Source organism: Euleptes europaea, chromosome 21 (genome assembly GCF_029931775.1).
Source record: "Euleptes europaea isolate rEulEur1 chromosome 21, rEulEur1.hap1, whole genome shotgun sequence".
Taxonomy (NCBI): domain Eukaryota; kingdom Metazoa; phylum Chordata; class Lepidosauria; order Squamata; family Sphaerodactylidae; genus Euleptes; species Euleptes europaea.
Window position 1 is genome coordinate 4,853,063 of NC_079332.1, and position 13,040 is coordinate 4,866,102.

General features: G+C 49.8%; 1 protein-coding gene across 1 annotated transcript in view; it reads right to left on the reverse strand.

Moving 5' to 3' along the window:
• Positions 1–13,040, reverse strand: part of DNAAF8 (dynein axonemal assembly factor 8) — a 50,897-nt gene that overhangs the window by 19,965 nt on the left and 17,892 nt on the right. Inside the window, exons 10-11 of the mRNA XM_056866574.1 lie at positions 7,728–7,922; positions 1,877–2,032 (exon numbers count right to left, since the gene is read on the reverse strand). Coding sequence (XP_056722552.1) covers positions 1,877–2,032; positions 7,728–7,922 — 351 coding nt within the window. The remainder of the gene's footprint in view (positions 1–1,876; positions 2,033–7,727; positions 7,923–13,040) is intronic.

Genomic DNA, 13,040 nt, shown 5'->3' on the forward strand with positions numbered 1-13,040 from the left:
AACGGGGGGCAGGAAATAACGGAGGTTTCAGCCTGAACTTGTCAGATCTCAGAAGCTAAACAGGGTTGATCCTGGTGAGTACTTGGATGGGAGACCATCAGGGGAGTCTAGGTTTGCTATGCAGAGGGAGGCAATGGCAAACCACTTCTGAACATCTCTCGCCTTGAAGACTCTACGGCAGGAGTGGGGAACCTTTTTTCCGCCAAGGGCCATTTGGATATTTAAAACATCATTTTCAGGCCATACAAAATTATCCACTTAAAAATTAGCTGACCAAGCCCCAAGCAAGCAGTTGCCCCAGATGACACCCCCCCCCGGCACGGGCAGGCAGGCATCCAACTGGTGGCGCACTCGCCCACCTGGTGGCACAGGATGGTCTGTTGCACCAGCCGGGCATCAGCCCTCTTGTAGTACAGAGGGAATACATCTCTCCATGGCCCAGGTGGGAAAGGGTTAACACAGTTTCTTGGGCGGTCCCAGCAGCTCCATAGCTAACGACTCTTCTGCAAGGGGGAAAAAAGGTTCCTTTTCTCGGCAAAACAAACTCACATCCGCCTTGAATAGAGGCTATTCCTGTCCATGGGAGGGGGTGGATCACCAGTCTTAGATCCTTCTGAGCTAGAGATCTGCCAGGACCCACAAAGGGCCAGACCAAATGATTTCGCGGGCTTTAAACGGCCCCCGGGCCTGACGTTCCCCACCCCTGCTCTACAGGGTCGCCAGAAGTCAGCTGCAACTTGATGGGGGGGGGGTGAAGTGTGGAGAATATCCGTGATGGGATCCTCATCCGAACATCTGCAGACAAGCTCCAAGCAGCCGGAGGGACTCCAAGGTACCAGCGGGATGGGAGGGGTCCCAAGCTCAGGTGGCTGTCCGGCCTGAGCACCAAAAGCTGGAGCTGTGACATCAGGGCCCCCGAGGAAGGGACATGCGACAGTGAGGGTAAAATGGGACCCTGCATGCTTCCCTGCCTTCCTTGGAGGAACGGTCAAATAAAAATGAATTAATAATGTCAAATGTAAAAGAGGATACGCATCCTTCTAACTGGAGAGGGTTACGCGGGTGAAAAAAACGACGACGGGTTTTTGAAACGCTGGTTCTCCTGCAAGGGACCTTGTTACTGGATGAAAGGTGACTGCATAAATCCACGCCCCTAAAATGCCCGCGAGCCAAGCCAAAGGAGCCAGGAGGCACTGATTCCCCTAGAAGATACTTCCAGAGATAAACACATCAGATTTTTTTAAAATGAAGTTTTGATTAAGGAGGTCACAGAGAAGCTGCACAGTTGCCAGCACTGAGGAGGAGAGAAGAATTAAACCCAGCAGCTGAAAAAATTCCCTGGAGACGCTGCCAGAGGAGGGGTTTGTTTGCTTTTGTCTTTGCGGCCATTGACATTTTGGAAAGATTTGTGTGTGTGTGTGTGTGTGTGTGTGTGTGTGTGTGTGTGTGTGTTTTCCATCAGATCTGGTGTTGAGTGTTAGCTGTACAAAACCCTCCCGAGAACGACAGAATTCAGTGCTGCTGGAAAGGAACTTGAAGGCACCTTTGTAATGAGAGGAAAACACCAGCAGCACACAGTTCGCCCAAGATGGTTGCACAGGAGATACTAGAACATCGTTTTATCCGACGTCTGGTTTTACTGTATTTTGGTGCATTGATGAACTGATGTTCTCCATTATGGCATATTGCCCGTGACAACAAAACCTATTTTAAAAAACAAACAAACCCCGAAAGTTGGCAGTTGATGCGCCAGAGAATGTGTCAACGGCACTCTGATCGATGCCACCTGCCCAAGAGGCAAAAACATAACTGGAATCAAGACGCACAATTGGGACACTCCATTCGTCAGACACACAGCCTGATATCCCCAACGTACTTTCTGTTTCTGCGGTCCGGGCGTGCTCCGTCCATCCGACTCGCAGACTGGGGTTAAGCAAGCCTGCAGCGCCAGGCCGCCCTTCTGCCAAGCTTGCTGCAGTCCCAACACATGGAACGGAGCTTCGCTCTCTCCTCTACTTCCCAAACAGGGTACCTGTAAATGCATTTGAACTCGTATGGATCAGTCATAACCACAAAATCACTGGGTCAGAAGTGCAAACTTCAGAGAACACCTGGGGAGCGATTCACTTAAGTAGCGGAACGGCTAAAGGACAAGACCACACAGCAAGGTGTGGTGAGGATTTCTAGAGAATGATCCAACAAGAAGAAGAGTTGGTTTCTATATGTTGACTTTCTCTACCACTTAAGGGAGAATCAAACCAGCTTACAATCGCCTTCCCTTCCCCTCCCCACAACAGACACCCTGTGAGGTAGGTGAGGCTGAGAGAGTGTGACTAGCCCAAGGTCACCAGCTGGCTTTGTGTGTAGGAGTGGGGAAACCAATCCGGTTCACCAGATGAGCCTCCGCCGCTCATGTGGAGGAGTGGGGAATCAAACCCGGTTCTCCAGCTCAGAGTCCACCACTCCAGACCACCGCTCTTAACCACTATACCACGCTGGTAGATCTGGGCCTATTATTAGTAAGGCCGTGAAATGGGGCCATGCTCAAACGAGGCAGGGGGGACACGGGAAGAAAATGCCCCACAAAAATGGCCCAGTGAGCAAGATCATTACCTAGGGGGTGCACGGTATCAATTAAAGGGGAAAGAGGGAGGGGGAAATTGGCCTGAGGGAGCCACTGACAACTTGTCATATGCTGGAGCTGGATATCTCCCCCCCCCCCCAAGAGCAATCAATTCTCTAGAGCAGTGGTTCCCAAACCTTTCGGGCCACTGCCCCCTTGGTTCCACAAACTCAATCCCAGCGCCCCCTATCCTATAAAAAGCATTATTCAAAATAGGGGTTTGCATGACGCACTAAAGAAGATAATAACAAAATTTAAAAACAGTAACCATTAATTGCGCATCTATTCAAAATCAAATTAAAAAATTTTAGTTGAAATTTATTCAACAAAACTGATGAACTTGATCCAGTGGTACCAGCTCTTCAAAGTCTGGGGGGGTGGGGTGGAATTCGGATAGTTTCCACCAAATTGGCCAGCATGGTGCCATAGCTTGATCGATTGTAAGTTAGTGAACAACACAGTTGAAGGGTCCCACCTCTAGCGCCCCCGTTGCCCCTTGCCTCTTAGTGCCCCCCAAGGTAATCCCACCACCTCTCAGGGGGGTGGTACTGCCTCCTTTGGGAACCACTGCTCTAGAGTGTCTGAGAAAGAGAACCCAGGCAGGGACGCAGCAAATCACAGAATCACAGAGAGTCGGGACCCGTAACTCCGAGCGGTTTCCTGCAGCAAGGAGGAGAACAATGAGTTCTCATCGACTTCATGTTCTCTGCCCAGGCTACACAGTACATTTGCCTTCATCGACGTTAATGGGGTCGATAAGCTCCGCTAAAAATCAATGCTAAGTGATTATCCTGTTGTACGGAGACGGCGCATGGCTTTCGGCGAGGCTTCATACTCCCCCCCCAGTAATGCATGCTAATCGGCCCAAGCTCATCAGCCGCCTTCTGTTTTCGCTCCGAACGAGGAGGAGAGGTGGTTGGTTGTTTCCTCCACCGCCTTCCCTTGTTGCTGTCTTTGATGATGGGAGCAAAATGGGCTACTCGGTTTAAAGCTCTTGTCTGAAACAGACTCTAAAGCGGCCTGACAAATAAGGCCACGAGGAATGAGCAGCCACAAAGCTTTTCACTCGCCTACCTTGCAAAGCTACACACGCCCATGTCCATCATTTGCTGTTTCAAAGGGGGTGGGGGAGAACCAAGTTTATAATGCTTGGGGAGGGGCTGTGGCTCAGTGGCAGAGCACCTGCTTGGAATGCAGAAGGTCCCAGGTTCAATCCCCGGCATCTCCAGTTAAAGGGACTAGGTGAGTAGGTGATGTGAAGGACCTCGCCTGAGACCCTGGAGAGCCGCTGCCAGTCTGAGTAGACAATACGGACTTCGATGGACCAAAGGTCTGACTCAGTATAAGGCAGCTTCATGTGTTCACTCAGACTTTTAGGGGAGGGGCCATGGCTCAGTGGTAGAGCATCTGCTTGGCATGCAGAAGGTCCCAGGTTCAATAACTGGAATCTCCAGTTAAAGGGACTAGGCAAGTAAGGGACGTGAAAGACCCCTGCCTGAGACCCTGGAGAGCCGTTGCCGGTCTGAGTAGACAATACTGACTTCGATGGACCAAGGGTCTGATTCAATATAAGGCAGCTTCGGCGTTCAATATAAATGCATACCAGGACCATTTTAAAAGGGGGAAACAAATCCACGTGCCTAATAATGGAATTGGGACCCGCAACTTCCTAGCCCCTCCTCTGGTTGGGCCCAAGCCCCCCTGTCTGTTTGTGCGCCTGTCTGTCCATGTATCTCCCTGCTGTATTCTGCCAAGCAACTCGAGGGAACCAGAGCCGTCGCTTACAATTGCAGGAGATTGCTGTCATTGATCCGCTTATGACTCTCTCCTGCCAGAAATAGCTATTTATTACATTGATCTTTCGCTTATTAACTCTTCACGGCTGCTTTGAAACGAAAGCCAATTAAAAAAAAGCCACCTCTCTTTGACTACATATTTTTATTAGCAACCGACTCCTGATATTAAGCGGGGGGGGGGGTAGCCTCCCCTCCATTCTAACCCGTCACATTTAATTATCCTCAGCTTGTTCCCCCCCCCTCCTTTTACGTGACTCGGAAACTAAAAATGCGATTTTGCCTGCTGGAGAAGCAGCTGGAGAGGATTGTAAGCCCCCCACCCCGGGATGGGGTGGAGGCTGGGATGCGAGGGGAGGTCAGACGCTCTTGAGCCCAGCCGAAAACGGCATGGCCCCCTCGGTTCCGTCAACCTCACCCTGAGCTTCGAGGCAAATCTTGAGATCTGGCAAACCAGAAATGCTATAATAATGGGACATGACAGTACAGGGGGCAGGTAGCGTAAAAACCTCCTTCCCTGGAGGTTTTTAAGAAGAGGTTAGATTGCCATCTGTCAGCAATGCTGATTCTATAACCTTAAGCAAAAGATGAGAGGGAACGCATATTGGTCATCTTCTGGGCATGGAGTGGGGGTCGCTGGGGGTGGAGGTAGTTGTGAATTTCCTGCATAGTGCAGGGGGTTGGACTAGATGACCCTGGTGGCCCTTCCAACTCTATGATTCTATGATTCAATATGAAAGTGGAGGGAGGGAAACAAAGGGGACCCAGCCATAGTTATACACCCTTACTTATTTTGCTGTGATCCTGCTTTTCCTTCGAGGACCTCAAGGCAGCATCCAGGGCAACCTCCCCACCCCATTATATCCTACTAACAATCTTTCGAGGTAGGTCCGGCTCTGTCTGGCCTGTGGCCATCTAGTGATCTTTGCATAGGGCTTGGAACCCAGGTCTCAGCCTGCCACTCCTGCCACACGCACCACACTTGCTTTTAACTCTCCCACTGAGCGCCATGGAACGCACACGTGCCAAGCTCTGCCTTGCAGCCTAAGACATTCAAATCAAAGTTGTTTAGGCAATCACTTTAGCAAATTAATTCGTTTAATGAACTACCGAGCGGCTCTCAATCAGAATGACGCTTTGCGTTTGTTTGCCGGAACACTGGAAGCAAGCTGGTAGCTCGGGACCAAACTGGATAAAACTCTGGGAGACTTGTGACTGGCGAGGTTGCAGATCTTCAGGTGCGGCCTGAAGTTCTCCTGGAATTATGACTGATCTACAGACTACAGAGATCAGTTCCCCTGGAGAAAAAGGCAGCTGCAGAGGACAAGCTCTATGGTATACCACAGATTCTAGGTGCAATCCCCTCGTTCAAATCACTCACCGTAGGTGCCGACCCCAAATCTCCAGTAATCTCCCAGGCCAGAGCTGGCAACTCTAGTGACTGGATCCTCCCAGCATTCTTTGTTTTCTTTCAAAAGGAAACAGCGTTTGGAACAACATTCAATGCTCCCCTCTGAGCAGTTTCACCAGGCAAAAACTCATCTTAGCCTCCTGAGCTTTTATTAGCCTTGGAAAGGGGAGGGGGAGGACATTTCCTCGCCTGTCTCTTTTCCCTTCCAAGGCAAACAACAGCCAAGTGGTGGTGTAAACTGAGATCTTGCCAGATCTGGAAGGTCCTGGTTAGTACTCGGATGGGAGACCACCAAATAAGTCCAGGGCTGCTATGCAGAGGCGGGCAATGGCCAACCATCTCTGTTAGTCTCTTGCCTTAAAAACCCATGAATTGAAAGTTCTTTGCACCACAACCAGAAAGGTTAAATTTCCTCTCCCTCTGCACCATAGCCCTGATATAAATGAATCTGCAAATTTCTTCTTAAAATACTGGGAAGAGCCAATCAAGGATCTTGCAGCATCTCATCTAGTTACTGGGCAACTGGGTCGACCGCTGTCAGCGAGTTTCTCCTTACATCGTTGTAAGTGAAAGCGTTATTACAGATCTTAAATTTTAAATTTAAAACGCGAGGATTTAAGTGACCTGGAATATCCTGGAGGGGACCAACCCCTTCCCCTCTCCCCCGTGACAGCGGACCAGAGAGCGTGGCGTTCTTGTGCAAGAAGAAATGGACAGAACAGGCGCCTCTTTCTTCTCCTGCTTCTGATCTGGCACGTGAACGCAAGCACGTAAAGGGGGCCCCTGGAGAGAGCTCTCCCATTGCATGATCAGAGGCTACCCTTTCTGCACTTCTTGTGAAAAGGGTGTGTGTGTGGCACGCTGCTGCTGAACCTCTGCAGCCTGGCCAATAGGGGACAAGAAAGTATAATCCGAATTAAGGGGGTGGGGATACAAAGAAAAAACTAATTTGGAAATATTTTTCTCCCAAAAGAGAGCGGGAACTGAGCACCAAAAGACACATGATGTTGGGGAGCCAGGATCACATCCCCTTGATGGATGTTTTAGCCACCAAAAGCAGCTGAGGTGGGGATGATCTGGATTGGGTGGGGGGGGTCAGTGTTAACTCCCCCTCCCGTTGTCTCCCCACTTGCAAATTCTCCCCTCGGCTTTCAGATTAAACAAGCGGGAATGCCTCACCCCTCCTGGGATCTTGATTTTTCATTTATACCCCCCACACACCTTTCTCCCCAACGGGGACCCTAAGCCCCTTACGCCGTTCTACTCTCCCCCGTGGTAACCTCGCAGAAACCCTGTGAGGTAGGCTAAGCTGAGAGCACGTGACTGCCCAAGCTTCCAAGGCAGAGCAGGCAATGTACGCACCTCCTAATTTTGATAGATATTGCCCGCATTTCCTGGACTGGCACTCTAACCACTACACCACATTGCATTGATAGATGTAGATATATAGATAGATATAAATACATACATATAATATGCTTCTACTACACCACACTGCATCTATCTATCAATCAATCAATCATATGCTTCTACAAGGTACACACCTCCCAATTTTGATAGATATCGCCCACATTTCCTGGACTGGCACTCTAACCACTACATCACACTGCATTGATAGATATAGATAGACATAGATAGATATAAATATATAGATATAATATGCTTCTACTACACCACACTGCATCTATCTATCTATCTATCTATCTATCTATCTATCTATCTATCTATCTATCTATCATATGCTTCTACAATGTACACACCTCCCAATTTTGATAGATATCGCCCACATTTCACGCTCCCAGCTGTAGAGCTGCTTCCCCACCCAAAAAAAACATGGCTCTAAAATCCACCTGTGGTGCCAACACCGCTGCCATGTTTTCCCATCAGCCCTCACACTTACCAGGGAAAGCAGCCAGGTCACAACCGCCGGGTAGACATTGGCAGCTGATGAGGAGGTTTCTGTGAAGGAGCCCTTCTGCTCATGAGGCGGGGAAACCTGCCCGCAGCTGGACAGCGTGACGGTCATCTGAAGCCTCTGGCTTCCCAAGCCGTTCAGGGCCGGCAGCATGCTGACCGGCGGGAGGCAGGAGGCCTCCTGTTCAAAGAGAGTAGGGGACATCAAGACAACCTTCTTTTGCATTTCGTTAAATCTGCTCATGCTGTTGCTATGCCTGAAAGCTGACATGTTGAACAGACCTCTCAGACTAAAGATAGGAAGACTGGTGAAATGCTGGTATAGATCCATCAAAGTCAGTACTGTCTACTCAGAATGGCTGCAGCTCTCCAGGGTATCAGGCAGAGGTCTTTCACATCACCTGCTTGCCTGGCCCCTTTAACTGGAGACGCCGGGGATTGAACCTGGGACCTTCTGCATGCCAAGCAGAGGCTCTACTGCTGAGCCACAGCTTTAGGCCGATCCTGCATTGAGCAGGGGGTTGGACTAGATGGCCTCTATGGCCCTTCCAACTCTATGATTCTAGGACAAAAAGGAACCAGGAGACACTGAAACAATTATTGCACTTGATTTGCATAATGAGCAAACAAATTCGGTAAATTAGGCTGCCCGAATGCGGGGAACTGGAATGTGACAGATCCCTACAGATCCCACACACACTTCCCTTGTCCATAAGCTTAGCAATTATGTCAATCTCTCCAATGAAATGCATCTAAATTGTGCCACTCAATAAAGACATTTTGAAAATGTCAGCTGTATGTTCCTCTCCATTCTTCAGGGAAGGCTAAAATAATGACAACACCATCTGTTAGTGGATCTGAAGTTCTACGTGAAGTTGTAAAATAAAACCTGGAACTGTGAAGAGAACTGCTTTGTCAGTGAGAAGGGGAGGGGCACACACTGGTGTTCAACCGGCCAGGCATCCTGAAATTAAAGACACCATTTGACAGTGTAAAGGCGAGCAGCGCTGCCCAAAATGGCCATCCAGTTAACGCTCCTCACTTGTGAATTTGTATTCTATAACAGAGGCGGTTTTCAGCATATTAAACATTCGGAGGTAATTGATCAGAAAAATATTACTCTGTCAGAACGGGAATGGGTTGGACAACGTGGATCTGTTCCATTTCTTCTGGAGCAAGAATCCCTCTACCAACCTCGTGCCAGAGGAAAACGCCACTGTTACTGGAACAGATCCGCAGGATCCAATCTATCGGATTTCCTGGGCCTGCACACTACCGCAGATTTGCAACCAGGCAAGGGACGGAACTCCCCTTTGCAGAATAAGCGATTCAGAAGCCCTGCCAAAACAGAACAGCAGATATTAAAATGCTTGACGTGCTGTCCTTGAAGCCCGTTTCCTCAAGCGCATGGGTGCTCACCGCGATTCCACGGCACCGCAGAAAAGCTCCAAGCCTGGAGGCGGAATCCAGCTTCCTCTCCATTTTAGCTCTCTCTTTTATAATCAACAAGTTTCCCATCTTTACATTTAAGGTAATGCGTTTGCTCATATGGGCACTGCCTGGTGAGGTTTCTGAAGACACAGTAGTAAGAGGGTGGGTTTGGGGAGCCACGCATAACTCTTTGCCCCTCCCTGCAATGAGCAGAAGTGAAATAAACTAGGCAGATGCGCTTTATTGGCGTTATTTATCGAAGGCCGAAGTTAGTGCTTATGTACGGCTCACACATGGAACATCATGCTGTGTAAGAACAAGCATCTCTTAATTCAGAATGGCAACGAGTCGGTCAGGGTCTCCTCAGAACTGTGGGGTGCACAGTGCTGCCAATGTCCACCGCACAAGATCTCAGTTTCATAGGCCAGCCTGTATCAACAATTTTTTAAAGGCAATCTGCTATGGGCATTTGCTCACGGAGTGGGGGACACAATTCGTCATGATCAGTGCTCCACATTTTGGTTATTTCTTTCCGCCCCAGCATACCAAAACACTCTCTCTTTGAAGAGGTAGAGGCCTTTGGCCTCTTGGTCCAGGCAGGAGTCTTGCACAGTTCTTCCTTCCAGCGTCGCTGCAGAACCTACGGCCACGCTCCTAGATGGCCATACGTGCATGCATCCGGAAGTGTCTTGAATATCTTCGCTGCGGCCGATCGCCCAGCTGCACAAGCGAGTCCATTTCAAATGGAAGTGTGGCCTTCCGGGAGATTAGCTATAGTAAAAAAAAACCTTCCACATGTCTCCAGCTGCATCTGCACTTTTCCCTGTGCCATCCCCGGCTCATATTTAGATTGTCAGCCGCCTTGAGTTTCTCAAGGGACAAAGGCAGCTCATAATTTTGCAATAAAATAATGGATACATATGGCTGCCTAGGATTCAGGCTTTTGGGAGCTCGTTTTGTCTGCTAACCCATCTGGTGTGTCTTATCTCCCGGCTCATGCAGGACAGGAATGTTCCCTCATGCACGTGCACTGAGACGGCCAGCTGAAAGAGCTTTTGAAGACCCCGCTGCCCTGGTCGGAAGCAAGGCTACAAGCGCTTCCATCTCCGTCCCCCTCACCCCTTCAAAATGGGTTTCGCCAGGGAAGGTTTGCTTCCCTGCCTCCCTTTCCAGCCTCTCTGACAGTTCAACAGGATGGATCGGTCCGTGGAGACCTCTGCCGGTCACCTAAATCGACGCTGCCGAAATTCCGCAGGCCGTTCATTTTCTTACCAACATTAACTCCCCCCCCCCAAGCCGCAACTGGTTCGTTCTGTCAAACTCCATCCCTGCTGTCTTCAATAATGAAGCGAAAAGTTCACTTTAATCAGATCCGACTCAATTTGTCACATATATATTTTTAAGCCAGGCTGTTTAAAATTACATCTAGACAAAGAAAGCAGGGAAAGAGCTGGGATTCCGGGGAGCCTCGGGAGTCTTTTCCATTTTTGTTTTTATAATTGGGAACTGGCAGAGGCACAACTGAGACCAAGATATATGGCATCTGTTGGATCCAGCCTCCGCCGATGCTGTAGCCCAACCGGCACGTGCAGCAAACAACAGGGGATAACGGGTTTTGTGGATTGTACCAATTTAGGTAAGAGCCCTGTGGTGCAGAGTGGTAAGCTGCAGTACTGCACTCAAAAGCTCTGCTCACAATTTGAGTTCGATCCCGATGGGAGTCGGTTTCAGGTCGCTGGCTCAAGGTTCACTCAGTTTTACATCCTTCCGAGGTTGGTAAAATGAGGACCCAGCTTGCTGGGGGTAAAGGGAAGATGGCTGGGGAAGGCAATGGCAAATCACCCCGTAAACACAGTCTGCCTAGTAAACGTCGGGATGTGATGTCACCCCATGGGTCAGGAATGACCTGGTGCTTGCACAGGGGACTACTTTTACCTTTACCGATTTAGGCAGAGGGTGTATGCTGGCACGTCTGAAAGTTCCCCCTCCCAAAAAGACTGCTCCCCGCTTCTCCTAGCATCCCAGAGAGAAGGATAGCCTTGCTTTTTTCCAATGGCGCCAAAGTGTGCGGACTCCCCACTGCAGCCTCAATTGGTACAGCCCAAAAAAGCTTTGCCCGTCTTCCCAAATGGTTCCCTCTGGGTGTCTAATGCTCTCTGGATGTCTAATAGCCCAGGCCAGCCCGATCTCGTCAGATCTCAGAAGCTAAGCAGGGTCGGCCCTGGTTAGTACTTGCATGGGAGACCGCCGAGGCTGTCCGGGGTCGATATGCAGAGGCAGGAAACTGCAAACCACCTCGAGTCTGTTGTCTTGAAAACCCTACGGGGTCGCCATAAGTTGGCTGAGACTTCACTGCAATTTTTTTTAAAAGGATGTATAACAGCCACATTCTAAGACCTGCAGGGCCAGCAATAAGCAATGGCACATAGGGACAAGTATAAAGGTGAACTCTCTGCTGAGAACCTCTCGTGGCCTGACTTCCTTGTAGGTGCCAAGAAAGTCTTTTTTTTTTTTGCTTTGTTTTTTTCATCACCTCCAAATGTGATGAAATTACTGAGCCCCGTGGCGCAGAGTGGTAAGCTGCAGTACTGCAGTCCAAGCTCTGCTCATGACTTGAGTTCGATCCCAATGGAAGTTGGTTTCAGGTGGCCTGCTCAAGGTTGACTAAGCCTTCCATCCTTCCGAGGTCAGTAAAATGAGGACCCAGCTTGCTGGGGGTCAAGGGAAGACGACTGGGGAAGGCAACGGCAAACCACCCCGCAAAACAAAGCCTGCCTAGGAAACGTCGGGATGTGACGTCACCCCATGGGTCGAGAATGACCTGGTGCTTACACAGGGGACCTTTACCTTTGACCCAAATGTGTGCCTGGGCCCAGAGGATCCCGGGCGCAAATCTTGCCACCTGTTGACTGACAGCACCCTCGACCACCTGAGATTTGTTTACCAGCCTTCCTTGAGTCGAGGCAGCTGCTTCGATAAACCGAGCTCACTTTATTTTGGGAATGACTCGCTATTGCATATGGCAATGCAGTGAGATACAGGGGCCATCTGGTGGCTCCCTGATAAAATTGCCATTCTGGGAGGGAGGCCTGGTACTGTGTCCAAGAGTGCTGGACCTTTTTATGCAATACTCCACCCCACCCCACACACACTATCAGTTCCAGGTGGGAAATTGCACATAACCAGTATCTGGCGTTATGTCAACAAGTGCACAGCGACCGACGCTGCTGCTCATACAGGCTGCAAGAATCACTGGCATGTCCTGTGGCAGATAACACATGAGGGAGCAGATATGTAGGCGCTCACTGAGCAGTAAGCACATGGAAGATATGTATTCATTCAAAACTGCAATCCCCAACGGGGCTGCCACGGCATGTGTCTTTCTTGGCATCCACTTGCTTCTTGACCATGAAGGGGGGGGGGAATTCCGAAGAAGAAAAGAAGAAGAGGAAGAAGAGTTGGCTTTTATATGCCAACTTTCTCTACCACTTAAGGGAGACTCAAACCGGCTTACAATCACCTTCCCCTCCCCACAACAGACACCCTGTGAGGTAGGTGAGGCTGAGAGAGCTGTGACTAGCCCAAGGTCACCCTGCTGGCTTCATGTGGAGGAGCGGGGAAACAAAACCAGTTCACCAGATTAGCCTCCGCCACTCATCTGGAGGAGTGGAGAATCAAACCCAGTTCTCCGGATCAGAGTCCACCACTCCAAGCCACTGCTCTTAACCACTACACCACGCTGGCATCTTCAATGACAGAGGGGACTTCAGGTCACTGCCTAATGGTGGAATAAGGAGCCATGTGCACAGCTGATGCCACACAGGTGTATCGCAGCTTTGTGCTTTTGGCTGGGTCATAGACATGGACC